This window comes from Pantherophis guttatus, chromosome 1 (genome assembly GCF_059756535.1).
Source record: "Pantherophis guttatus breed Tessera chromosome 1, ASM5975653v1, whole genome shotgun sequence".
NCBI classification, from domain to species: Eukaryota; Metazoa; Chordata; class Lepidosauria; order Squamata; family Colubridae; genus Pantherophis; species Pantherophis guttatus.
Window position 1 is genome coordinate 341,879,587 of NC_142063.1, and position 26,993 is coordinate 341,906,579.

Consider the following 26,993-nt stretch of genomic DNA (forward strand, 5'->3'; position numbering starts at 1 on the left):
CCTGGGGGTCGCCCGCCGACATTGTCTGGCCGACGGCACCCTGAGGAAGCCCTCTCTGTGGGAGCGAACTGGCCGGTGGGAGGCAATTGGTCCCGTAAGTACCCCGGCCCTAAGCCATAGATAATGGTCAATGTCAGTCAAGAGGGGGTTGGGCTTATTTTATTTGCGGCTACTTAATGATTCTAATCTAGACCAGGGGTCAGCAACCTGCGGCTCTGAAGCCGCATGCAGCTCTTTGGGCCCTCTGCTGTGGCTCCCTGTCACCACTGGCTGGCCCGCCCCACCCCTCGCCTTCCCCTCCCAGTCACTCCTCGCCTGGCCTGAGAAGGTAAGGGCGACAGTGGGGGATGGAGAAGCGGCCGGAGCAGAGACAGAGAGATACAGAGAGAGGAGGAGAGAGAGAGAGAAACATAGAGAGATACAGAGAGAGGGGGAGAGGGGGGGAAGGGAGGGGGGAGAGAGAGAGATGTCAAAAGGATTTTGTGGTTCTTGGTGTTTTTTACCAACTGGTTTTCTGCCCTAATGACCGGCTGGGTAGGCGTGGCTAGGGGGTGTCATGTGACTGGTGGAAGTGAGTGACATCGAGTTGGCCACACCCACCCAAGTTTTGTGGCTCCGGGTGTTTTCTTTTCTGTGGGAAACGGGTCCAAATGGCTCTTTGAGTATTTAAGGTTGCAGACCCCTGATCTAGACTGATTCTTCTTTTCACCTGCAACCCAAGACATTAAAATAGCCAAAATTGGCTCAGGTGGATAAGGGACCACGTGTACTAATGTGGGGAGGACTAGTTTGTGAAATAGCATCTGAAATTCTAGAAATCAGAACAGTAATTAGGTCAACCTTTCCAAAAAAATTTAATATTTGTCGTCGTTCCCCAGTGGCCTGTTCTTAAGGACTGTTGTGGAGTTTCCCTCCCACCCCCACCCCAATATGATAGGAATATAGTTTTCAGCTCTTAAACAATTGCTCATAAATGCTAAATGCTCTTATAGTAGGTCTTGCCATTTAAAAGAGAGAAAACTCATCCTGCTATTATGAAAATAGTTTGAGCCAAATCTTTGTTGATTTTACACACGGTGTAAACAATCAGATGAGTGGATGTAAGCTATATTTGTGTCCTCATTTGACTTCTGTTAACCATCTTGGTTTAATAGGAAGAAATATTTCCAAAGTAACTTCAGGTAGTCCTTGACTTATGACCACAATTTCTATTGCTAAGTGAGATCGTTGTTTGGTGAGTTCTGCCCCATTTTGCTTCCTTTCTTGACACAGCTGTTAACTGAATCACCGAAGTTGTTTTAAGTTAGTAACACGATTATTAAGTGAATCTGGTTTCCCCATTGACTTGGCTTTTCAGAAGGTCGCAAAAGGGGATCACATGACCCCGGGACACTGCAACCGTCATAAATAGGAACCAGTGTGAATGTAAATCACGTGACCACAGGGATGCTGTAACGGTCATAAGTGTGAGCAGTGGTTGTAACTGTGAAAAACAGTCATAAGTCACATTTTTCAGTGCCGATGTAACTTTGAAGAGTCACTAAACTGTCGTAAGTGGAAGACTTTCTGTACTAATCATTAAGTGATTTGGGTCTGAGTTTTTTTTTTTTTAACAAGCATGAAAATTGTTATACGAAAGCAGGGCTGTCTTAACGGCATTATGAGCCCCGGGCAAAGCAGTGTACTGGGGTCCCTACGACAGCTACTCACTGGAATTAAAATGCACATGGTCGATAAAACTAAACATATATTTATTTTATTGGCACTTCCAACAAAATCAGTGTTTAAAAACATGCGGACTCGTCACATCATGTACGGGGGAAAAAATCAGTGTTAATTTCTGTCAGGGTGGATTTGATTTAAATCGAGTTGATTTAAATCACGATTTAAATCATGATTTAAATCACTAGTAAAAAGGCTTGATTTAAATCAACTCGATTTAAATCCTAATTTTTAAAAAGCAACTGTCATCTCTGCTACTCCTTTGACCCACTGTTGATTCACCGATAGTCCCAGTGTTGCAGAATATACAGCCTCCTGCTACATAACTAAGCTCCATTTCATGCTGAATAAACTAAATTATTTATGTATCTTAAATAGAAAACTATCTTACGATAGATTTTTTACCCCAAAAGTTTTTTATTAAAATAAATTCGATAAAAATCAAAAAAATCCGATTTAAATCAAAAAAATCTGATTTTTTTGATTTTTTTAAAAAAAACGTTGATTTTTATCCACCCTGATTTCTATTAATGCATGTTAGTATGAATTTAAAAATGCAGTAAAATGTAATAAATATGCTGCTCTATTTATATGATAGAAGGTGCGTTTAAGAGGTAACACACAGATTAGTATGGTCGTGGGGCCCACGGGCAAGTGCCCATCAGGCCCATGGATTAAGACAGCCCTTCAAAAGGAAATCCAAGAAAGCAGGGTTCATTTGGGAAAAAATACGCATCCGATTCAGTGGTGGTATTCAGACGGTTCGGGACGGTTTGGGGGAACCGATAGCAGCAATCGCGGCGCTATGTTGTCCTATGTTAGCCATGTTTTTGAGGCTGGGCACATTTGCAGAAAGTGCTCGCGAACAAAGCACATGCGCGGAAGGCCGGGGGCATGCGCGGAAGGTGCGTCCGCGAAGCGAGAGTGCGCGCACACGGCGAACCTCTGGTAAAAATACGTAGAAACCCAGCTCTGATCAGATTGCACTGTTCAACTAAACTTCTTCTGCCACATGCATCTAGATAGGTGAGGTCACAGCTACCATTATTCCTAGCAAAACAAATTAAAATGGAAATAACTAAAACATCCAACTGCCATTGAAGCTGAGAATGGTCTCGCTTGTATCCTTCCACTCGAGGGCATTGTGATAAGAAGTAATTTAAACATACTTCAAAGTGAGTTCATCCACAAGGATATGAAATGCTCCCTGACTAATCAATTTCCGAGCATTACATTAGCCTCCTTTTTTGAGGTTTATTTACATTTGGTTTTTCTTTAATAATATAATCCTAAACCAAAAGTAGGTACAGATAGTCCTTGAGTTATGACCATAATGGAACCTGCCTTTCACAGTCGTAAAACAGGTCGCTTACATGCCCGACTGGATTTTATGATTTTTTATTTTTTTTTTGTGGTGGTTGTAAGTGCGAATTTGGCAGTTTTATAAGTGAACCCATTGTTCGCTATGATGAGGTTTCGCTGAAAATTGGAGATAAATTCTGATTTTTGTGAAAGGCAGTCACATCCCTGTGGGACAGCTGTAAATGCCATATTTCCGCGTGCCTGGTAGTGTGAGAACGTGAAAACTTCAAATCCTGGTTGTAAATCTGCTTTCTCAGATAGGTTGTAACTTCAAGCGGCTGTGAATCGTTCGTAAAGTCAAACACTGCCTGTATTAAATGATTTGAAGAGACTAAGATGACCAAGGTAGAATTCATTTACTACTTAATGTTGCAAGGAAGGCAGCATTTCTGTCCCCTTTATCACATATCCTATATTAACAGCTAGAAAGTACAGGTAGTCCTTGACTTACAACAGTTCATTTAGTGACCATTCAAAGTTACAATGGTCCTGAAAACAATGACTTATGACCGTTTTTCCCACGACGGTTGAATCAACAGGATCATGTGATCAAAATTCGGAGGCTTGGCACCTGACTCATATTTATGACAGTGGCAGTGTCCCTGGGTAACGTGATCCCCTTTTGCGACCTTCTGACAAAGTCGATGAGGAAGCCAGACTCACTTAACGACTGTGTTACCAACAACTGCAGTGATTCCTTTAACAACTGTGGCAAGAAAGGTCGCAAAATGGGGCAAACTTCACTTAACACGTGTTTCAGCAACAGAAATGTTGGGCTCAGTTGTGGTCGTAAGTCGAGGACTCCCTGTACCCAGAAAGTAAGAGATCATGCAGGCGTCGTGTCTATTAAATCAGTCAGGCCAAAGATATGTTTCGTTTTGTTTTTACCTTTCCCGATCTGAGGTATCCCATTAATTCTTCTGTTGTTTTATGGATTGGTGGAGAAGGAATGTAAGAGTTGGTAAAAGTCAAGCTGTGATCTCTGTCTTGTGAGGAACTGGATCCAGCAAGCTAAGTATAGCTCCTCTTGGGAACGGAGAGAGAAAAATAGCCTCTCGTGCTTAAAGCAGCATTTCTGCAAGCTGCACATTGGCAATTCTCTCGCCTTTCTTTCTGAGAAGAGGCTGATAAAAGGATGGACATAAATACAAGTAGACCTCGATTTATCATCATTCGTTTGAATGACCGTCCAGAGTTGCAGCAGCACTGAACGGAAGTGTCTTATGGCCGTTTTTCACACCAGGGTGGTTGCGTGATCAAAATTCAGATGCACACGCAATTGGCAGTACCTGTATCCAAAGCCAGCTTCACCCATTGAACTGCAAACTTCGGTTTTAGGTCAGAACAAACCCCGCCCACAGGTGGTTATTGGTCCGTGCCAAAAAGAATCGGTCCCATTGCACAACCAACCGAGACCCAACCGGAAAATAAGTCCTAGCATGATTTTTTTTTCAGGATTCTCGTAATATAAGCCCTACTCCCAAAATAAGCCCCAGTTAAGATTGTCAGCCAGATGGATGCATTTAGTACTGTATTTCCCCCAAAAAATAAGACCTAGCCTGAAAATAAGTCTTAATACGTCTTTTGGAGCAAAAATTGATATAAGACCCAGTCTTATTTTCGGGGAAACACGGGTAGTTGGCAGATAGGTAGATCCAGGAAGTAGGTAGATCTGGTAGGTAGATAGATCAGATAGGTAGTAGGTAGATCTGTTAGGATGTTAGATCTGGTAAATAGGCAGATCAGGTACATAGGTAGATCTGGTAGAAAGATCTGGGAGGTAGGTAACAATAGCATTTAGACTTATATACCACTTCACAGTGCCCTCTCTAAGTGGTTTACAGAGTCAGCCTATGGCCCCCGACAATCTGGGTCCTCATTTTATCGACCTCGGAAGGATGAAAGGCTGAGTCAACCTTGAGCCGGTGAGAATCAAACTGCCAAACTGCTGGCAGCCGGCAATCCGCAGAAGTAGTACTGCACTCATGGCTGGATGGTCTAGTTAGGTAGATCTGGTAGGCAGGTAGATAGGTAGATCTGGTAGGTAGGCAGACAGATTCCTGGCAGATAGGTAGATATCTGGTAGATAATATGATTGATTAGAGAGAGAGAGAGAGAGAGAGAGAGAGAGAGAGAGAGACTGATGATAGATAGATAGATAGATAGATAGATAGATAGATAGATAGATAGATAGATAGATAGATACTGATGATAGATAGATAGATACAGATAAAGAGATACTGATGATAGATAGATAGATAGATAGATAGATAGATAGATAGATAGATAGATACTGATGATAGATAGATACAGATAAAGAGATACTGATGATAGATAGATAGATAGATAGATAGATAGATAGATAGATAGATAGATAGATAGATAGATAGATAGATAGATAGTTCCTGAGTCCTTTGCTGTATATGAATGGCAAAACGTCTGGGACAGTTGCTCTTGGGAAGCTGGGACCACCTGTTGCTCCAGGAGTCACCTAAGGACACACAACTTCCCCCTTTCAGAGTTTTAGGCTGTGATGAGGGTTTGCATTGCACAAGGCCAGATAGCTCCGTCTTCTTTGCCTCAGCCCAGAACAGGCACTTAGATTTCAATATATTTTATTTTATTTTATTTCCAATTTATATACCGCCCTTCTCCCTGAGGACTCAGGGCGGTGTACAGGTAGAATTAAGAACATGAAATACAAATATTAAAAATAATTAATATATATATAAATTTGGCCCAAAAATTAAAAATCACAAACCAATTAAAACATTTAAAAATTTCTTCTTAAGCCAGCCCGGCTTGCTGGAAAAAGTGGGTTTTAAATATGACTTTAAAGCGACCTGCATATTTTTTGGCTCTCTGCATTTCTTTCTTGATCGCATTTATCTGGCTGCCAATCTCACACGAGGCAGTTCTGGGGTGGCATGCAACAAAATCAGCAATTACAGGTAATCCTTGACTTACGACTGTCGTGGAGCCTTCCCATCACAGTCGTAAGTCGATTTAATGACCTTTTTCGCAGCAGTTTAAATCCGGGTGGTAAGTAACCCCCAGGTAGATCTGTTGTAACTTTGAACGGTCGCTAAGTGACTGGTCGTAAATTGAGGACCACCTGCAGAAATCTGCAAGGACAGATTAAAAACAATGAACCATAAATTGTGAAAGGGAATGAATGTATCAAGATGATTGGGGCCGGGGGATTTACAAACCTGTTGAAAAACCCACATTTTGAGGGATTTCCAAAAAAGTCACTGGATTTGCAGGTAGTCTTTGACTTACGACCACTGAGATTCCCGTTGCTAAGCAAGGTGATTCTTAAGGGAGATTTTTTTTTGACCTTTTACGCCACAGTTATTAAGTGAATCGCTGCAGCTATTCAACAAATCACATGGTCGTTAAGCGAATCCAACTTCCCCCATTGAATTTGCCTGTGGGAAGCTGGCTGTGAAGTTGCAAATGGTGATCGCACAATTTGGGGCCGCTACAACCGTCATAAATACATGTTTGTTTGTTTATTTATTTATTTATTGGTTCGATTTATATGCCGGCCTTCTCCGGAGACTCAGGGCGGCTTACAATGCGTTAAGCAATAGCCTTCATACTTTTGTATATACCTGCTTAGTAGGGCTTTCGGCCCTCCCTAAGCAGTGTTCTTTTTTATACAAAGTCATCTTATTGCCCCCACAAACCGGGTCCTCATTTTACCTATCTCGAGAGGATGGAAGGCTGAGTCAACCTTGAGCCTGGTGAGATTTTAACTTGCAGTAATTGCAGGCAGCTGGTGCTAGTTAACAGCACTTTAGTCTGCTGCGCCACCAAGGCTTGGCACCAAGGGTTGCCAGGCGCCCAAATTTTGATCACATGAACCATGGAAAAACGCAGCGATGGTCGTAAGTGCGAGAACCTGCCATAAGTCACTTTTTTCGATGCCCTTCTAACTTTGAACGGTCACTAAACAAATGGTTGTGTGTCAAAAACTACCTGTATATGCACTTCAGCTGCATTGTACGGGACTATTTGGGCGTAAGCCACCTTGTGTTTTGGCAAGGACCCAAGTGGCCCTGCCCTCTCAGGTGAGGGGGGAGGCAACCCAGAGGAGGGAGTTTCCCAAATCGCCTTCCTGTTTCAGGAGATCGTGTCCTCAGCCTTTTGGTGTTCCTGAATTACCTTTTTAATTGCCGCTGGTGGTTATTCCTCATTCTTTAAAATTCGGTCTGATGTTTGACTGATGCGCTTAGAAAAGTTGTTTTTAAAATAATTATTACTGTCAAATTGATACGCCACCCATCAAAGGCCACTTTGACTGGCTTCCAGCAAGATACAGGTACTCATCGTCTTACCACCACGATTGAACCCAACATTTCCGTTGCTAAGCGAGACAGCTGTTCGGTGAGTTTTGCCCCATTTTCTGACGTTTCTGCCCACGTTTGTTAAGCGAATCGCTGCAGTTGTTAAGTTAGTCACAGGGTTGTTAAGCGAATCCGGCTTCCCCATTGACTTTGCTTGTCAGAAGGTCGTAAAAGGAGGATCACAGGAGCTTGGGACACAGCAATCGTCATAAATACATGCCAGTTTGTTTGTTTGTTTGTTTGTTTGTTTGTTTGTTTATTTATTTATTTAAAATCCCAATTAAAAACCATTTAGGCTAGGCCGGCTTGGTGGAATAAAAACGTCTTCAGGGCTTTACGGAAGGTCCGGAGGTCTGGGATCAATCGTATTCCAGGAGGCAGCTCGTTCCACAGGGCGGGTGCCCCCACAGAGAAGGCTCTCCCCCTGGGGGCCGCCAGCCGACATTGCCTGACCAACGGCACCCTGAGGAGGCCCTCTCTGTGAGAGCGTATTGGCCGGTGGGAGGTTATCGGTAGCAGCAGGCGGTCTCGCAAATATCCTGGCCCTAAGCCATGGAGCGCTTTAAAGATGAGAACCAGCACCTTAAAGCGCACCCGGAAGACCACCAGATTGCCAAGCATCTGAATTTTAATCCCACGACCATGGGGATGCTACGATGGTTGTAAGTGGGGAAAAAATGCCATAAAATTTCTAGATATGCTAAGGCATGACCCTCATAGCAAAACTGGAACTTTTTTTCAGTGGTGATGTTCAAACTGTCACTAAACAAATTGTTGTAAATTGAAGACTACCCTGTTTTCCCCAAAATAAGACCTCCCCTAATAATAAGTCCAATCGGGCTTTTGAGCGCATGGCAATAAGGCCAAGCACTTTTTTTTTTTTTTTTTAATTTGATTTATATGCCGCCCTTCTCCGGAGACTCAGGGCGGCTTACAATGCGTTAAGCATTGAAGCTTATTTCAGGCTTCAAAAAAAATATAAGACAGGGTCTTATTTTCGGGGAAACACGATATATACGTATACATTACATAAACATATACATTTATATATATACATTTATATATACCAAACTTATATTTTGCCGATAAATAAAGGGAGACTAGTATAGATCTATTTCAAGCATTTTAGCTTTCATCAGCTAGCCATACCCTTACTTGGATTCGAACTTGGGCTTCCTGCATGTTAGGCAGTTGAATTAACCTTCTGAGCCACAAGTTCTTCTCCCTTCATCAGCTTGAGCCAGGGGAAAGATTAAGTGTTTACCAAGTAAGGGTATGGCTAGCTGATGAAAGCTAAAAAGCTTGAAATAGATCTATACTAGTCTCCCTTTATTTCTTTTATCAGCAAAATAAAAGAGGTATTTACAAGACCACCTTCTGCCACCGATAACCTCCCACCGGCCAATCCGCTCCCACAGAGAGGGTCTCCTCAGGGTGTCGTCGGTCAAGCAATGTCGACTGACGACCCCCAGGGGGGGTTTCCTTCTCTGTGGGGGCACCCGCTCTCTGGAACGAGCTACCCCCAGGAATACGACTGATCCCGGACCTCCGGACCTTCTGTCGAGCGTTGAAGACCTTCTTATTCCAGCAAACCGGGCTGGCTTAAAATTTTAATGGGTTATCTTATGGGTAAGGGGTTTTAAAATTTGGGGAAGCCAAACTGATCTCATTCTGTTTTAATTTATTTTAATTTTTATACTGTATGTATTTTAATTTTGGCTGTTCACCGCCCTGAGTCCTTCGGGAGAAGGGTAGTATACAAATTTAATAAACCTAACCTAACCTAACCTAAAATATAAATTTGGTATAAAATGGTTTGTTGTCAGTGCGACTGCTTGAGGGCTCCTGGATTGGAGCTGAAAGGCAAAAGGGAGCAGAATGCCCCCTCCCACATGTTGGGGTAGACCAGATGTCTCGGTAAACACTTAATTTATATACATATATATATACACACACACACACACACACACACACATATATATACACATTTATATATATGTTTTCTCAGGTTTTCGCGGGTGTTTGTATGTAGGTCTTTGGTTATTTGGGTCTTCTCCCACGTAAAATTGGAAGTGTCTTGGCGACGTTTCGACGAAGTCTCATTCGTCATCTTCAGGCTGGTGTTCTCGGCTTCGTGCTTCCAGGAGCAATGTGAGATTTCACATTGCTCCTGGAAGCACGAAGCTGAGAACACCAGCCTGAAGATGACGAATGAGACTTCGTCGAAACGTCGCCAAGACACTTCCAATTTTACGTGGGAGAAGACCCAAATAACCAAAGACCTACATTTATATATATATATATATCCTGTTCTGTTGGAGCAATTAGATAAAAGTAGGACCATGATGAAGGATTTATACCGTATTCCCTTGCTAGCAAAGTAATTTTCTCTTATGCAATTCTGTCCCTCTTGGAGATGCCCATCCAAGTTGTCCTAATTATTCTTTTAATTTTGGATTTAATTGAAAATCTCTTTCTGGGTGTTCACAGCATTAAAAAAAATATGCCATCTTTTTTTTTTTTTTTACAAAAATTATTTTTAATCTTTCCACACCATCTCAGTCTTTGTCTTCACCTTGTAAAACTTCATCGCAACTCTTGTGCAGTGCAGGCTGAATAAATCTGAATTAAAAACCCATTTCCCTTTTTTTTCCACCATTAGAAAAGCTGCTCATGCTTCAAGACATAATAATAAAAGGAAACCCTGGGAGGTGTTTTTTTGTTGTTGTTGAAATGGAAATGTAATTTGGTTGCTAGGAGTTTTGGATGGGTCTTCACCCATCTCTAAAGGGGGGAAAGAATAACAGAATAAAGCAGGGAAGGGACCTTGGAGGCCTTCTAGTCCAACCCCCTGTTTAAGCAGGCGACCCTATACCATTTCCAACAAAATGGTTGTCCAGTCTCTTCTTAAAAAACACAATGGGTGTTTGTTTGATGTTTCATTCTTAAGTGTAGCTTTTAAGATGGCCCATGTTTTGACAAGTGCTTCATTTATTTACTGTGTTTCCCCGAAAATAAGACCCTGTCTTATATATATATATATATATATATTTTATTAAAAAGTTTTATAAGAAATACAAACAATTTTCTCCCCCCCACCCTTCCCCTTCCCCACATAAATTATACATTTTCTTATACATAAGAAATCCTCCATATACATGTTTCCCTTAAAGAAAGCATTAAAATAAAACATTTTAATTATATTCGGAGTTGCTCTTCTCCTTCTTCCCTCATTCCACAACAAACCTTCTTCTCCTCCTCCTTTCTTTCCCATCCCTCCCTCCTCTTCCCTCCTACCTCTTCTCCCACCTCATCCTACTTCCTTTTCCTTTCCCCCACTTCTCTCTTCTTTTCCCCCTTCTCGCCTTCACTCCTACTCCTGTCCCCTTCCCTTCCCTTCCTCCTCTCCTTTCTTCCATTCCTCTCCCTCCCTCTCCTCCTCCTACCCCCTCCTCCTCTCTCCTTTCTAACTTCTTTGCTGTGAAATATTTTCCTCCTTTAGTATCTGAGCAACTCCTATATTCTAGAATACACTTTCTTCTGCTAAAACATTTCTCTATTCATCACTTTTCCCCCCTCCCTTATCCCCCCTCCCCACCCCACCCCTGACTTCCCAGAGCAAAAACAGGGTATAGCATCTAACAAACATATGCTAAAATAAACTAACAAATTATAAAGTTCAAAGCTCCCACATGTTCTTTAACTCCCTTTGCTCCAATTCAACAACCTCCCTTTTATAAATTCTCAATACCATGGTATTGGTATCTTATATTTTTTTGAACCCTGAAATAAGCGCTTGGCCTTATTGCCATGCGCTCAAAAACCCGATTGGGTTTATTATCAGGGGATGTCTTATTTTGGGGGAAACAGGCTATCTATCTGTCTGTCTGTCTATCTTCTTCTTCTTGTGCCATACCCGTCATGGGACATCGGCGATCATGTTGACGATCCTATTTTTATCAACAGCCGCATGAAAAAGTGTTGTTGAGTTTTGTCCAAACCGGTCCCTTAGATTTTGAAGCCATGATGATCTTCTTCTGCCTGGACCTCCTCGTTTGCCTTCAATGTTTCCCTGGGGGATTAAGTGAAGGATGCCGTATTTTTCCGGGTGTCGCATCACATGTCCGAAATATTCTAACTTTCCCTTTTTGATGGGTTTGATGATTTCCCTTGATGATTTTCTCAGGCGGCTTATCACCTCCTCATTTCTGATTTTGTCAACCCAGCTTAATACGTAACAGCCGCCTGTAAATCCACGATTCAAATGCTTCTAGTCGCTTCAAGCGGCCGCCTGTCAGAGACCCAACTCTCCGCTAAAGGATATTTATCTATATCCTGCCTTAATTATTTCTATAGATGACTCACCTAATAACAACTTTCTCCTATTTTTCCCACAATGACAACCCTGTGGTGGGTTGCCTGAGGGAGGGTGATTGTCCGAAGGTCACCCAGTCGGATTTGGTGCCTAAGGTGGAACTAGAACTCACCATCTCCTGGCAATTGACTCAAAGGATATGTTGACAGTCCGATCAATTCGGGATATACTTCTGGTCCACGGGATGTTTCATAGGAAGGGACCACGATAGGAGCCTTCTCAGTGGTGGCCCCTTCTCTATGAAATATCTTTCTCCTGGCGGTTTGATTGGCCCCTATCTTACTGCTTTTCCAAAAGGCTCAGAAAATGTGGTTTTTGTCAACGGGACTGGAGATGCAACCGATCAAGTGACTGGGTTTTTTTGTCTTGTTACTTCCTTGTGACGTTTTATGATTTTTATAGAGTGGATTTTTAGTACTGTAAGCTGCCCAAAGTCGCATATAAGAGTTAGGCAGCCAAATAACTGCCTATTTTTTTAGGCAGACAAAAAATTATTTTGTTTAATAAATAAAATAAATTAAGCAGGGCCTCTAAACAACAGCAGAGTTGGGGAAGTTCTCCAAATCTCAGAGGGAACCTCGTTCCAAAGGGCAGGCACTGCTACAGAGATCTATTGAGATCCACTTCCAGGATCTTAATAGATGCATTACAGCTAGTCCTTGACTTAGGACCATGATTGCCACCAGAATTCCTGTGGCTAGGGTTGTTAAGTGAGTTGGGTTTCATGGCCCTTTTTTGCCACATTGTTAACTGTACATTGTCACTGTACAGTCGTTCTCAACTTACGACCACAATTGAGCCCAAAATTTATGTTGCTAAGTGAGAAGTTTGTTAAGTGAGTTTTGTCCCCGTTTTATGAATTTTCCGGCCACATTTTAACATTCTTAATTGCGGCTGGTTCTTTAAAATTCGGTCTGATGTTTGACTGATGTGGTTAGAAAGGTTGTCTTTAAAATAATTATTATTACTTTAAAATTTATATTCCACCCATCGAAGGCAATTTCGAGTGGCCTACATTTTTTGAATTTTGATCACGTGACCAAGGGGATGCTGCAACAGTCATAAATGTGAAAAATCTCGTTTTTCTGGCACTGCAAAAAGTCCCTTTTTGCAGTGCCATTGTAACTTCAAAGGGTCACTAAGCGAACTGTTGTAAGTTGAGGACTACCTGTACCACTGGGAAAACCAGAGCTTTCACTCTACGGACCTTTGTCGGCAAGGTGATGTGTCTGTGTTTTAATATCCTGTCTAGATTTGCTCTTGCTTTCCTCCCAAGGAGGAAGTCTCTCTTAATTTCATGGTTGAATTCGCTGTCTGCATTGAGGGGGTCATCTAGTACAGCCCCAATTCTAATGCTTCAGCTAGATTAAATTGCTGTTTATAAATCTCTTTATAAACCGTTTTGTAAAGGCCCCGTTTTCAGCCTGGACGGCCTCCTGCAGCACTCTGCTGGCCAAAACGGGACGTGGGGGGGCGGCATGCACACCCCCCCCTCGTGCCCCGTTTTGGCTGCCACAGGCCCTGTGGGCCAGTTCCTTTGCTATTTCCAGGCCAGCCCTGCGGGCCAGATTTAAGCACCTCACGGGCCCCATCCGGGCCTTGAGTTTGACACCCCTGTCAAGATCCAACCAATGTATAAACTTGTGATGGCAAACCTCTGGCACGCGTGCCACAGGTGGCATACAGAGCCCTCTCTGCGGGCACACGAACCGTCACCAAATCTCAGCTCCACCTCACATGCACACGTGCCTCCCGCTGGCCAGCTGATTTTCGGGTCTCTGCTGCGCATGTGGGGGGGCGGGGTGCATGCGGGAGATGTGCGTGCATGCTGGGGGGGGGTCTCGTGCATATGCGTGGGGGAGCGGGGGGGCAGTGCCCCCCCGTGGCCTGTTTTGGGCCTAGCAGGGGACCAAAAACGGACTGCGGGGTGGGGGGTGGGGCACTTTCGCCAGGCGATGACAAAAAGGTTAACCATCACTGGAATAAACCGCGTGTCAGGACATGTTACACAACTCTTATTTGAAATTCCCTTTCCCGTAATCTGAACCCTTTGGGGTAGGTGTCATACAAAACAACTCTATTTCACTTTTCCAAGTATCTGAAGAAAGCAATATATAGCCTCTGACTCATTTGCACCCACTCCTCCGTGAAACCTTAACCTTAAACAGCTCTCTCCTTTCTCCATAAAGGAAAGTATAGTCCATTTATAAACTCAGCCATTAACTGAAAAGTGGTATCCCAAAGCATACACTAACTAGATTTATATTGCAGTAAATCACAGCCTGACTTGTTTAGCTAATGCACTGTGTGTACTTAAGCAATGGGGCTCGTAAGCTATAATTTAAGCTTAGTGTGTTGCATGAACGCAACTAATTACATTTTGCTAGACATGACGCATTGGGTCAGGTTTTTCAGAGATGATTTCCTTACCAGATTCCTCAACGCCTTCAACTGTAGCAGAGCTTCTAATGTACAGGTAGTCCTCGACTTAACGACCACAAAATTTCAGCTGCTAAGCAAGACAGTTGTTAAATGTGTTCCCCCCCTCCTCCCATTTTACGACCTACCTCTCTTGCTAAGTGAATCACTGCACTTGTAAAGTGAGTAACACGGTGTTTAAGTAAATCTGGTTTCCCCATTGACTTTGCTTGTCAGAAAGTAAATTGTAGAAGATTGGAAAAGTTCTTTAAAAATTCAGGGAGCTGTTCAGAGATGTATACGTAGTCCTCCACTTACAACAGTTCATTTAGTGACCGTTCAAAGTTACAAAGGCACGGAAAAAAGTAACTTATGACCGTCTTTCACATTTACAAGCATTGCAGCATATCCCCCCCCCCCCAGTCACTTCGTCAAAATTTGGAAGCTTGGCCACTGTCTCATACTTACGACAGCTGTAGTGTCCCGGGGTCATGCGATCCCCTTTTGCGACCTTCTGACAAGCAAAGTCATAGGACCTGGGTATTTGCGGGACCGCCTTCTGCCGCCGATAGCCTCCCACCGACCAGTATGCTCCCACAGAGAGGGACTCCTCAGGGTGCCGTCAGCCAGGCAATGTCGGCTGGCGACCCCCAGGGGGAGGGCCTTCTCTGTGGCAGCTCCTGCCCTCTGGAACGATTTGCCCCCGGAGATACGAAGGATATAGGATCTCCGGGTCTTTCGCCATGCCCTGAAAACTTTTCTTTTCCATCAAGCAGGGCTGGCGTGAACCCGCTCCCCCCCCCCCTTTTTTTTTTTTTTTTTTTTTTAGTTTTTTAGTTGTTTAGCTTTTAATCTGTCAATGGGTTTTAATTTGAACTGTTTTAAATTTGGGCCAAAGTATATAATTCTTTTAATAATTTTAAATTTTGTATTGGTATGTGTTTTAGTTCTGGCTGTGCACCGCCCTGAGTCCACTAGGAGAAGGGCAGTATACAAATTGAATAAAATAAATAAATAAATAAATAAATAAAGTCAATGAGGAAGCCAGATTCATTTAACAACCATGTTTCTAACTTGGTTTCCTGTTTTTTTCCAGAAAAAAATGGGCTGAAAAAAGCCTCAAAAATAGGCCGAAAAAAGGCAGGAAAAGGGCATGCGGAGGCCAAAAACTTTTTGTTGTTGTTTTCCTCTTCTAAATGTAGATGCGTCTTATAGTCCAAAAAATACTCAATTCCAGCAACTGTTCTTTATATGTTTTAGCCTCTAGTCCCCTAATCATCTTGAACATTGGGTGCTATCTAACAAAATGAAATTCAACAGTGAAAAAAGGAAGGTTCTACATTTAGGGAAGAAAAACAAAATGCACAGGTACCGTATATGTGGTACCGGACTCAATAGTAGTAACTGTGAGAGGGATCTTGGAGTCCTAGTGGACAACCATTTAGATGTGAGCCAGCCGTGTGCAGCAGCTGCCAAAAAAGCCAACACAGTTCTGGGCTGCATAAACAGAGGGACAGAATCAAGATCACGTGAAGTATTAATACCACTTTATAATGCCTTGGTAAGGCCACACTTGGAATAGTGCATTCAGTTTTGGTCGCCACGATGTAAAAAAGATGTTGAGACTCTGGAAAGAGTGCAGAGAAGAGCAACAAAGAGGATTAGGGGACTGGAGGCTAAAACATACGAAGAACGGTTGCAGGAACTGGGTATGTCTAGTTTAATGAAAAGAAGGACTAGGGGAGACATGATAGCAGTCTTCCAATATCTCAGGGGCTGCCCCAAAGAAGAGGGAGTCAAGCTATTCTCCAAAGCACCTGAGGGTAGAACAAGAAGCAATGGGTGGAAACTAAACAAGGAGAGAAGCAATTTAGAACTAAGGAGAAATTTCCTGACCGTTAGAACAATAAGTGGGACAACTTGCCACCAGAAGTTGTGAATGCTCCAACACTGAAAATTTTTAAGATGTTGGATAACCATTTTTCTGAAGTGGTGTAGGGTTTCCTGCCTGGGCAGAGGGTTGGACTAGAAGACCTCCAAGGTCCCTTCCAACTCTGTTACTCTATTCTGTTCTATCTTGGTTGCTCTTCTCTGCACTCTTTCTAGAGTCCCAATGTCTTTTTTACATTGTGGTGACCAAAAAAGGAAATTTCCTTAATGCTTGGTTATTTTTTTGCAGACGTTTCATGGCCCAACTAGGTCTAGACTACCTAGCACTGATGTTATTACCTAGTTGTGTCATAAAACGTCTGCAAGAAATCCACCAAGCTCAGAGAACATCAAGGACCCCTCATTTAAACCCTGAGCTACAAATACTCTCGTTGGTCTCTGCAATGGGCCACCCACCCTTCAGACATTTGAGGACAGCCATTGTCTCTCGTTTCAACCTTCCTTTCCGCAAGCCAGCATCCGTTTGAAATGTCAGACGGAGGACGGCACAGGTTAAAGGTTCTGGATACCAAAGCCAGCTGGTGTGCTGGGCCACAAGATTGCAATTGCAAAGCACACTGTCCAACAGACACACAATACGTTGTGCCAATACTCAATGCAGCATTGTTGAAATTCTCACACGGACGACAAAGAACGACTTGTAGATAGAGGCTTCCCACTCACAATCCCAGGCCAAGGAATGGGGAGTGGGGGGGGGGGATAATGGCTTTCTTCCTAGCTCTCTCCCTCAGCCATTATTTTTGTGCTTTATATTAGGGCAGTGATGGTGAACCTTTTCCGGGAGGATTTTTCATCAGGTTCGCCTGATCCGCCAGTTGCATCCCTTTCTAGTTTGGGACTCCCTACACACAGTCACTCATGCCCTCGTCACCTCCCTTCTGGACTGTTATAACGCTCTCTACATGGGGCTCTCCTTGAGGTGCACTCGGAGGCTCCAACTGGCGCAGAGTACGGCCGTGCGGGTGTTTATGGGAGCGACATGGAGTTCCCATGTAACACCTCCTGGGCGAGCTGCACTGGCTCCCAGTGGTCTTCCGAGTGCGCTTCAAGGTTCTGGTTACCACCTTTAGAGCGCTCCATGGCTTAGGACCTGGTTATCTACGGGACCGCCTACTACCACCAATAGTCTCCCACCGGCCAGTACACTCCCATAGAGAGGGGCTCCTCCGGGTGCCGTCAGCCAAACAGTGTCGACTGGCGGCCCTTAGGGGGAGAGCCTTCTCTGTGGGGTCACCTACGATCTGGAACGAGCTCCCCCCAGAGATACGGAGGATTCCGGATCTGCGTACCTTCCGTCACGCGCTTAAAACGTTTTTATTTCATCAAGCTGGCCTGGCCTAAATCTTCTCCTCTTTTAAATATAAATTTTAAACACAAATTTTAATCTGTTTAATTATGGGGTATTTTAAAATTCAGCCAAATTATTTAATCCGTTTTAATCTATTTTAAATTTTGTATTTCTGTGTTTTATCTTCTGGCTGTTCACCGCCCTGAGTCCTTCGGGAGAAGGGCGGTATAGAAATTTAATAAAATAAATAAAATAAATAAATAAATTTTCAGCACCGAGTGCCCAAACCGGAACATGCGCCAGAGCGCCAGAAACCCAGGCACTGGCCAACTGGTCTTTGGGTTTCTGGTATGCGCATGCGCGCCAGCCAGCTGGTCTTTGTGTGCGTTGGAGCAACGGAAACCCGAAAAACAGCTGGCTGGCTCATGCATGCCTGGTTTTTTTTGGCTGTTTTTTGGGCCATTTTTTGGCTGTTTTGGGCCATTTTCAGGCTGTTTTTTGGGCCATTTTCAGGCTGTTTTGGGCTGTTTTTCAGCCCGTTTTCAGGCTGTTTTCCGGCGCCCCTGAGCCCGCGAAAACCAGCTGCTCACCGGAAACCAGAAGAGCAGCTGGCGACGGCACACGTGCCCACAGAGAAGGCTCTGTGTGCCACCTGTGGCACGTGTGCCATAGGTTCACCATCACGGTACTAAGAGGTCCTGATTATATGGATGAATGAAAGAGAGCCCTGTACAGGTAGTCCTCGACTTCTGACCGCAATTCAGCCCCAGATTTCCATTGCTAAGTAGCACGGTGGTTCAGTGAATTTTGGCCCATGTTATGGCCATTCTTTATCACAGTTGTTAAATGAATCAAGGCAGTGATTAAGTTAGTAACACACAGTTGATAAGGGAATCTGGCTTTGCTTGTAGGAAGGTTGCACAAGGTGATTGGTTAATTGCTCTGACCCTTAGGAAATGCGTATGGAGATTCCCAGTCATCCAGGTCATGGTTGTCCCAAAGGTGCTTTTTTCAAGAGGCAACTGGACTTTCTGGTTTTTTCTTTGAAGACGTTTCGCTTCTCATCCAAGAAGCTTCTTCAGTTCTGACTGGATGGCGGGGAACGGAAGGATTTATATTCCTTGCAGTAACGACCGGCTGTCTGCAAGGAATATAAATCCTTCCGTTCCCCACTATCCAGTCAGACTTGAAGAAGCTTCTTGGATGAGAAAGAAAAACCAGAAAGTCCAGTTGCCTCTTGAAAAAGCACTTTTTGGACACCATTAGGAAATTACGCCTTAGTTCTAGGTTGCTTCTCTCCTTCGTTAATTTCCATCATTTCTTGTCCTGCCTTTTGTTGCTTCGGAAAATAGTTTGACCCCCCTCTTCTTTGTAGGAGCTCCTCAAATATTTTAACACTGCTATCATGTCCTCCCTGGTCCTTCTTTTCATTTATACTAGACCAGGGGTCAGCAACCCGCGGCTCTGGAGCCGCATGTGGCTCTTTCATCCCTCTGCTGCGGCTCCCTGTTGCTGGTCGGCTCCACAATTGATAGGGCTTTCGGTTAGGACAGGTAGAGGAAAAAGGATGCCACACTAGGAAGAGACTCTATGGTGGGGGAACCGGACTTCCAGTCGGCAGAGGAAAAAGGACGCTGTGCTAGGAGGAGACTCTATGGTGGGAGAACCAGACTTCCGGTCAGCAGAGGAAAAAGGACGCCACGCTAGGAGGAGACTATGATGGGGAAACTGGACTTCCGAATTGAACAGCGGCTTCTGGTTAGGACCTTTGTAGCTCTTTGAGTGTTTAAGGTTGCCAACCCCTGTACTAGACATACCCAATTCCTGCAACTGTTCTTCGTATATTTTCACCTCCAGTCCCCTAATCATCTTCGTTGCTCTTCTCTGCACTCTTTCTAGAGCAGTGTTTCTCAACCTTGGAAGCTTGAAGATGGGTGGACTTCAACTCCCAGAATCCCCCAGCCAGCGCTGCTGGCTGGGGGATTCTGGGAGTTGAAGTCCACCCATCTTCAAGCTACCAAGGTTGAGAAACACTGTTCTAGAGCCTCAAGTATTTTAAGATTGCTATCATGTCCCCCCTACTCCTTTTCATTTATACTAGACATACCCAATTCCTGTAACCATTCCTCTTTGCCTTGAAACTGACTTCTACATAATAAATCTGATTGATGATTGTGTTTTAATTTTGATGTTAGGCACCGTGAAGTGACTGACCTATGAGATGGCGCAGAATGGAAGACGTTGTGACTTGAGGCGCACCGCGATGAGCAAAGTGCTCAACGGAAACTTGCTAGGTACGTTGGGTCGGGAATAAATCATTCCTGCAGAATGAAACAAAGTACAAGTAATCCTCGACGTGCGACCACAATCGAACCCCAACATGTCCGTTGCTAAGCGAGACATTTGTGAAGGGAGTTTGGTTCCATTTTATGACCTTCCTTGCCCCAGTGGTTAAGCAAATCCCTGCCGTTGTGCAGTTAGTAACAACGGTTGTTAAGTCAATCCAGCTTCCCCATTGACTTTGCTTGTCAGATGGTCATAAAAGGGGATTGTGTGACTCTGGGACACTGCGACCGTCATAAATAGGAGTCACTTTGCCAAGTGTGATGAATTTTGATCGCATGACCATGGGAATGCGGCAACGGTTGTAAATGTGAAAAACGGTTGTAAATCACATTTTCATTGCTGTTGTAACTCTGAACGGTCACTAGACGAACTGTTGTAAGTCGAGGACTACCTGTACAATGTGCTTACAAGTAGTCCTCGACTTACAGCCATTTGTTTAGTAACCGTTCAAACTTACAACGGCACTGAAAAAAGTGACTTACGGCCAGCCCTCGCGCTTGTGCAGCATTCCCACAATCAGGTGATCAAAATTTTGGCAACCAGCATGTCTTTACCTTCCGGTTTCTCCAAGTCACATGATCACCGTTTAACTTTCCCACCCGACTTCCGGTAAGCAAAGTCAGTGGGAGAAGCGGATTTGTTTAATTATTTATTTAGCCTATGGCATATCGTACATGGACTTGCAATATGTATTAACATTTCACCTAGAGCAGGAGTGTCAAACTCAAGGCCCGGGGGCCAGATCCTGCTTGTGAGGTGTTTAGATCTGGCCCGCGGAACCACCGTGGTTCCGCGCGCCAGTGAGGGACTGGCCCGTGGTACCTCTGCCAACGAAAAAGGGCTCCCGAGCTCCGTTTATGGCTGCGACGGCCTCCTGCAACCCTCTGCCAGTGAAAATGGTCCCTCCCGAGCTCTGTTTTCACAGGCAGAGGGTTGCAGGAAGCCGTTGCAGCCGGAAACGGAGCTCGGGAGCCCGTTTTCACTGACAGAGCGCGGGGGCTGCCATAGGTGCCCCCGACATGAGTGACATCGAGCAGGCCATGCCCTCTCTGGCCACACCCACCCCAGCCCCCTGAGGTCAAGCAGAACCGTGATGCGGCCCTCAATGAAATCAAATTTGACACCCCTGACCTAGACTAAAAATTTTTTTCATAAAATATGAATGTTAAAAGGATCTCTATTCAGATACCAATATCTCAGCCATCTAGCCATTGAACTGTGGTATCGTTTACATGAAAATCAGATACTGGACCGGTACATGCCCTCAAGTTATGACCAGTTAGAATGTGATCCTCAGTTTGACATGGGACCTACACTTTGATCGACATTTCTGTTGTTAAATGAGACATTTAAGTGAGTTTTGTCCAATTTTTGCAACTTTTCTTGCCACAGTGGTTAAGTGAAAAAAATTGAGCCCAAAATCATTGTTGCTAAGTTGTTTGGCTGCTAAGTGAGGCAGTTTGTTAAGTGAATTCAATCCCATTTTACGACCTTTCTTGCCACACTTGTTAAGTGACTCACTGCAGTTGATAAGTTCGCCACCCCGTCATTAAGTGAATCTGGCTTCCCCATTGACTCTGCTTGTTCAGAAGGTCGCAAAAGGTGATCATATGACCTCGGGTCATAAACTGTCATAAATATGAGTCAGCTTCTGAATTTTGATTATGTGACCACAGGGATGCTGCAAAGATCATAACTGTGGAAAAACGGTCATAAGACACATTTTTCAGGGCGGTTGTAACTTTGAACGGTCACTAAATGAACCGTTGTAAGTCGAGGATTACATTTTCTCCCATTTCTCCTTTTTCAGAGCCCTCTTTGTCGCGTGAACAAAGGCGGAAAGAACAAGAGGCGCGTCAGAGTATCGTCCTCTGGGCAAAACCAATTCTTACCTTGCAGTATTTCTTCCTGGAAACTTTAGCAAATTTGAAAGACTGGACCATAAAGTAAGTGTGGGAGAGAAGGAAAGCCCTGCCCAAGGGTGGGTGAAAGACATAAATTGTTCCCTCTATCTGTCCTTCCTTCTCCTGGTCCTCCGACTCTCTCCGCTGACCCAATTCCAGATTTCCTGGCCTTGGTTAATTTAAGAAATTAGATAAATTTTCTCCCTTTTACATAAAACAGGAAGCACTTCTGATTAAGAAGACTGGCCTTGTATGCTCTGTAGCAGGGGTCACCAACCTTTCGGACTTCAGGGACCACTAAATTCATAATTTTAAATCCCGCGGACCACTCATACGATCTCCCTAATGACTGGCTTGGTGGGCGTGGCTAGGTGGTCATGTGACCGGGTGGGCGTGGCCAACTCAATGTCACTCATGTTGAGAGGTGCCTCGCCAGCCTCTACTCGCCCCTCCCCTGCCAGCCACTCCTCACCTCCCCACCCGAGTTCCTTAGGGCCCCAACAGGAAGCAGTTTTTGTTTTGTTTTTTAATTTGATTTATATGCCGCCCTTCTCCGGAGACTCAGGGCGGCTTACAATGCGCTAAGCAATAGCCTTCATTCTTTTGTATATTTATACAAAGTCAGCTTATTGCCCCCACAACTGGGTCCTCAATTTACCTACCTTAGAAAGGATGGAAGGCTGAGTCAACCTTTAGCCTGGCGAGATTCGAACCTGCAGTAATTGCAGGCAGCTGGTCTTAATAACAGGGTGCTTTAGACCACTGTACTACCAAGTTGCTGGAACTAAGCAGCCACCATGAGAAAGACTTGGCAAAACAGCTGGCTCCGTTCAAATTGGATCTGACCAAGAAGGAGGCTCAGCAGAAGCACCTCACTGAGGACTAGGAGCACAGGCTTTCCAAGCAGAGGGAAGACCTGCGGGAGTGCAAGGCCAGGTACTGGCGCTTGAAGGCTCAATGGGATGAGATGGTCAGCCAGTTCCAGGCTATGATGCAGAAACAAAGTCCTCTGGCTCTTCATTACCAGCGGCAGTTCCTTCTAGGCTTCACCCAAAGCCTCACACCAGGAGGCTGAAGTAGGCCCCGAGTTAGAATTTCTGCCCTCTCCCACCCACACAAAAAAACCCCAAAGGGGGAGACTCTCTGCAGCAACACAAACGTTCATTACACGTATCCAGCCCAGGGGCCGTAGTTTGAGGACCCCTGATTTAGTGCAATATAAAAAAATGCAAATAATTTTTTCTGCGGGCCACCAAAATTTTCTCACAGACCACCAGTGGTCCACGGACCACCAGGTGGTGACCGCAGCTCTATAGCAGGGGTCTCCAACCGTGGCAACTTTAAGCCTGGAGGACTTCAACTCCCAGAATTCCCCAGCCAGCAAAGCTGGAGTTTATTTATTTTATTTTATTTTTATTTTTGATTTATATGCCGCCCTTCTCCGGAGACTCAGGGCGGCTTACAATGCGCTAAGCAATAGCCTTCATCCTTTTGTCTATTTTATACAAAGTCAGCTTATTGCCCCCACAAACTGGGTCCTCAATTTACCTACCTTAGAAAGGATGGAAGGCTGAGTCAACCTTGAGCCTTGGCAAGATTCGAACCTGCAGTAATTGCAGGCATCTGGTCTTAATAACCAGCTTAATAACAGGGTGCCTTAGACCACTGTACTACCAAGGCTCTTGGTAGTTGAAGTCCTCCAGGCTTAAAGTTGACACGGTTGGAGACCCCTGCTCTATAGCAGTGTTTTTCAACCTTTAACCTTAAAATGGGCAGACTTTTAATTCCAAGCTATGCTGGCTAGGGATTTCTGGGACTTGAAGTCCATCCATCTTCAACTTGCCCCGGTTGAGAAACACCCCTCTTCTAGAATCAATATAAAGGATTGTTTTTATTTATTTATTTATTGTGTCCCTCCTTTATTATTCTTACAACTAATTCAAGCTGGCAAACATACCACTTCCTCTTCCCTGTTTTCCCCATAACAAGAAGCCCGTGAAGTGAATTGAGCTCAGAGACAGCAACTGGCCCAAGGTCACCCAGATGGCTTTCATGCATAATGTGCGCTAGAAGTCACATCTCCTGGTCACTGGCCCAAAGCCACCCAGCTGATTTTCATGCCTAAGGAAGGACTAGAAGTCACCATCTCCTGGTGGTTGGCCCTAAATCAACTAGCTGGCTTTCATGCCAAAGGTGGGACTAGAACTCACAGTTTCCTGGTGGTTGGCCCAAAGTCACCCAGCTGGCTTTCATGCTTAAGGAAGGACTAGAAGTCACCATCTCCTGGTGGTTGGCCCAAAGTCACCCAGCTGGCTCTCATGCATAAAGCGGGACTAGAAGTCACGTCTCTGTTCTGTCCCTGTCCCACACACGCACCCCCACAGATCGCCCGGAATTAATAAACAATACGACAAAGTCTTTGAAGATAAAGCTGGCAGCAACCCAGTGGCTAGCTGCCAATTCAGACTTTACTCACACAAAACAAAGATTAGACTGCAAGCATTCCGATAAAGCAGGCAAAGTTTCATACAAGGATTAGTCCAAATGCAGTCTGATAAGGCAGGCAGAAGTCCAGTAATGCAGAGATCATGGATTATTTCTAGTTTTTGCTCATCACAAACTGAACCGGCCACCACACCCACATTTATACCCTGTGGGGTGTGGTCCAGTGACTCAGCTAATCTCTGGCACGCCTTCCCCTCTGCTGCGCACGTTTCTCCCTGCGCCGCTGTTGAGGATCCAGCCAGCACTTATCTCCTTCGTCACTGTCCACCTGTGCCTGCGGGGACGTGCTTGGCTCTGGGCCTATCTCTTGGCCTTCGGTGTCCTCCGGAGGCATTGCCAGAGAGGAGGGTCCTGGAGAGGGAGGCCTTGCCAACTCGTCTCCCTCACTCTCAGAGTCTGCATCTGTCGATAGCCCAGGCTCAGGCAACGGAGCCACAATAGTCTCCTGGTGGTTGGCCCAAAGTCACCCAGTCGGCTTTCATGGCTAAGGCATGAATTGAATTTGAATTCAGGATCTCCCTCTTTCTAACTTGGTGCTTTAACCACTAGACCAAACTGGCTCTCATGACGTAGTTAACACCTGATACGAAAACTTTGAAAAGGGGCCGGTGCAAATTCTCTGTGGAGGACAGAATTCTTAGTTGCTCTTCATCCTTGTGGACATTTGGTGGAACTTCAGTGATGTGAAAAGGAATTCAAGAAATAATCTTTGGCCCTCCCACACTGGAGGAACTGGACTTCTGGACTGAAAATGTATCTAGTTGGCCACTATTAGGTAGTCCTCCACTTACGACCGGTCGCTTAGTGACCATTTGAAGTTACAACCTGGATTCAAACTTTCCAACCATCAGGCCATGACTGATGACTGCATCTTGGTTGCTTGGCAATCTATCCGCTTTACGACTTTCGTTGAGTTACAACCATGATGGGGCAGGCTCCCATCATGGTCGTAACTCGAGATTTATGTGAAGAAGGTACAGGTAGTCCTCAACGTACAACCGCAATTGAGCCAAGAATTTATGTAGCTAAGTGAGGAATTTGTTAAGTGAGTTTTGCCCCATTTTACGACTTTTCTTGTTAAGTGGATCACTGCAGTTGTTAAATAGGTAACCCGGTTGTTAAGTGAATCTAGCCTCTCCATTGACTTTGCTTGTCAGAAGGTCTCAAAAGATGATTACGTGAGCCCGGGACACGACAACCCGTCATAAATGTGAGTCAGTTGTCAAGCATACGAATATAAATCGTGACCATGGGGATGCTGCAGTGGTCATAAGTGTGAAAAATAGGTCGTAAGTCACTTTTTTCAGTGCCATTGTAACTTTGAATGATCACTAAATGAACTGTTGTAAATCAAGGATTACCTGTAACAGGAGAGATAGAGTAGCTCTTACTTCTGATCTATATTTGGAGCTCTTAGATCCATTATTTGATATTTCTACAATTCTTTTTTTACAAGTGGTGGTAGTGCAACTGATTTTGGGGATTTTTTGCAGACTTTTTCTTGATTTAAATCAGATTGGATTATAGTCCTCTGATGTTCTGACAAACCTGGAGGACATCACATTGGAAAGAACGCGCCAGATAATTTTGTAGGTCATGGCTTTTTTCTTCATATTTTTAATTCATCAGAATTTAAGGTCTACAGAAATAGAAATTAGGTTAATAAACTATGTCACTGAAACGTTTTTAGGCTTTTAAGAATGTAGAATTCTTTATTGGCCAAGTGTGATTGGACACACAAGGAATTTGTCTTTGGTGCATACGCTCTCAGTGCACCTAAAGAAAAAATAAAATATACCATATTTTTCAGAGTATAAGACGCAGAGTATAAGATACACCTTAGTTTTTTGGGAGGAAAATAAGAAAAAAGCTGATTGGTGGGTGGATCGGCCTCACGGAATACGCCCAATCAGCTGTTTCCAGAGGTGAATTTTAGCAACAGGTTCGTTGGTTGTGAGCTCTGTGCCTTGCTTTTTTTTTCTGCCTCTGAAACTTCTGAAACTCTGTTTCAGAAAAAACTTTTTTTCCTGCCTCTGAAAGCGTCGGAAACAGAGCTTCAGAAAAAAAAAGGCTTTTTTTCTGAAGCTTCTTTCAGAGGCTTTTTTTCTGAAGCTTCTTTCAGAGGCTTTTTTTTTGAAGCTCTGTTTGGAGGCTTTTTTTTCTGAAGCTTCTTTCAGAGGCTTTTGTTCTGAAGGACTATCTGTACTCTGTTCAGTCTCCTTTCTTTGGTATTGGTATATAGATTAACCTCTTCCGATCTGTTGGTTATTGTGTCATTCTCCAGATTTGTTAGCACAGTTTGGTTAGAACCTTTACTGATTCTTCTTTTGTTATTTGCCATATTATTTTAGATAAAAGCCATTCAGAGGCTTTTTTTCTGAAGCTTCTTTCAGAGGCTTCATTCAGCCTCTGAAATCTCCGTTTGTGAGGCTGGGCGGGGCTACATTCAGAGTATAAGACGCACCCAGATTTTCACCCTTTTTGGGGGGGGGGGAAAGGTGTGTCTTATATTCCGAAAAATACGGTATTCGTCAAGAATCATAAGATACAACACTTAATAATAGTCATAGGATACTAATAAGCAATCAAATCATACTAGGAAACAATAAAAACAATATAAGTTGTAAAGATACAAGCAACATGGATATAGACATAAGTGGGAAGAGATGGGTACTAGGAAGGATGAGAAGAAGATTAGTAATACAGTCTTTGTAGTTAATTTGACTGTTGTGGGAATTAGTTGTTTAGCAGAGTGATGGCGTTGGGGAAAA

At 44.1% G+C, this 26,993-nt stretch overlaps 1 protein-coding gene across 3 annotated transcripts in view; it reads left to right on the forward strand.

Moving 5' to 3' along the window:
- The window catches only part of VMP1 (vacuole membrane protein 1), a 159,618-nt gene that overhangs the window by 5,046 nt on the left and 127,579 nt on the right, over window positions 1-26,993 (forward strand). For all 3 annotated transcript variants that reach the window (XM_087890016.1, XM_087890018.1, XM_087890024.1), the window contains exons 2-3: window positions 19,663-19,761; window positions 21,624-21,759. In XM_087890016.1, coding sequence (XP_087746142.1) covers window positions 19,689-19,761; window positions 21,624-21,759 — 209 coding nt within the window. In that variant the 5' untranslated portion in view covers window positions 19,663-19,688. The remainder of the gene's footprint in view (window positions 1-19,662; window positions 19,762-21,623; window positions 21,760-26,993) is intronic.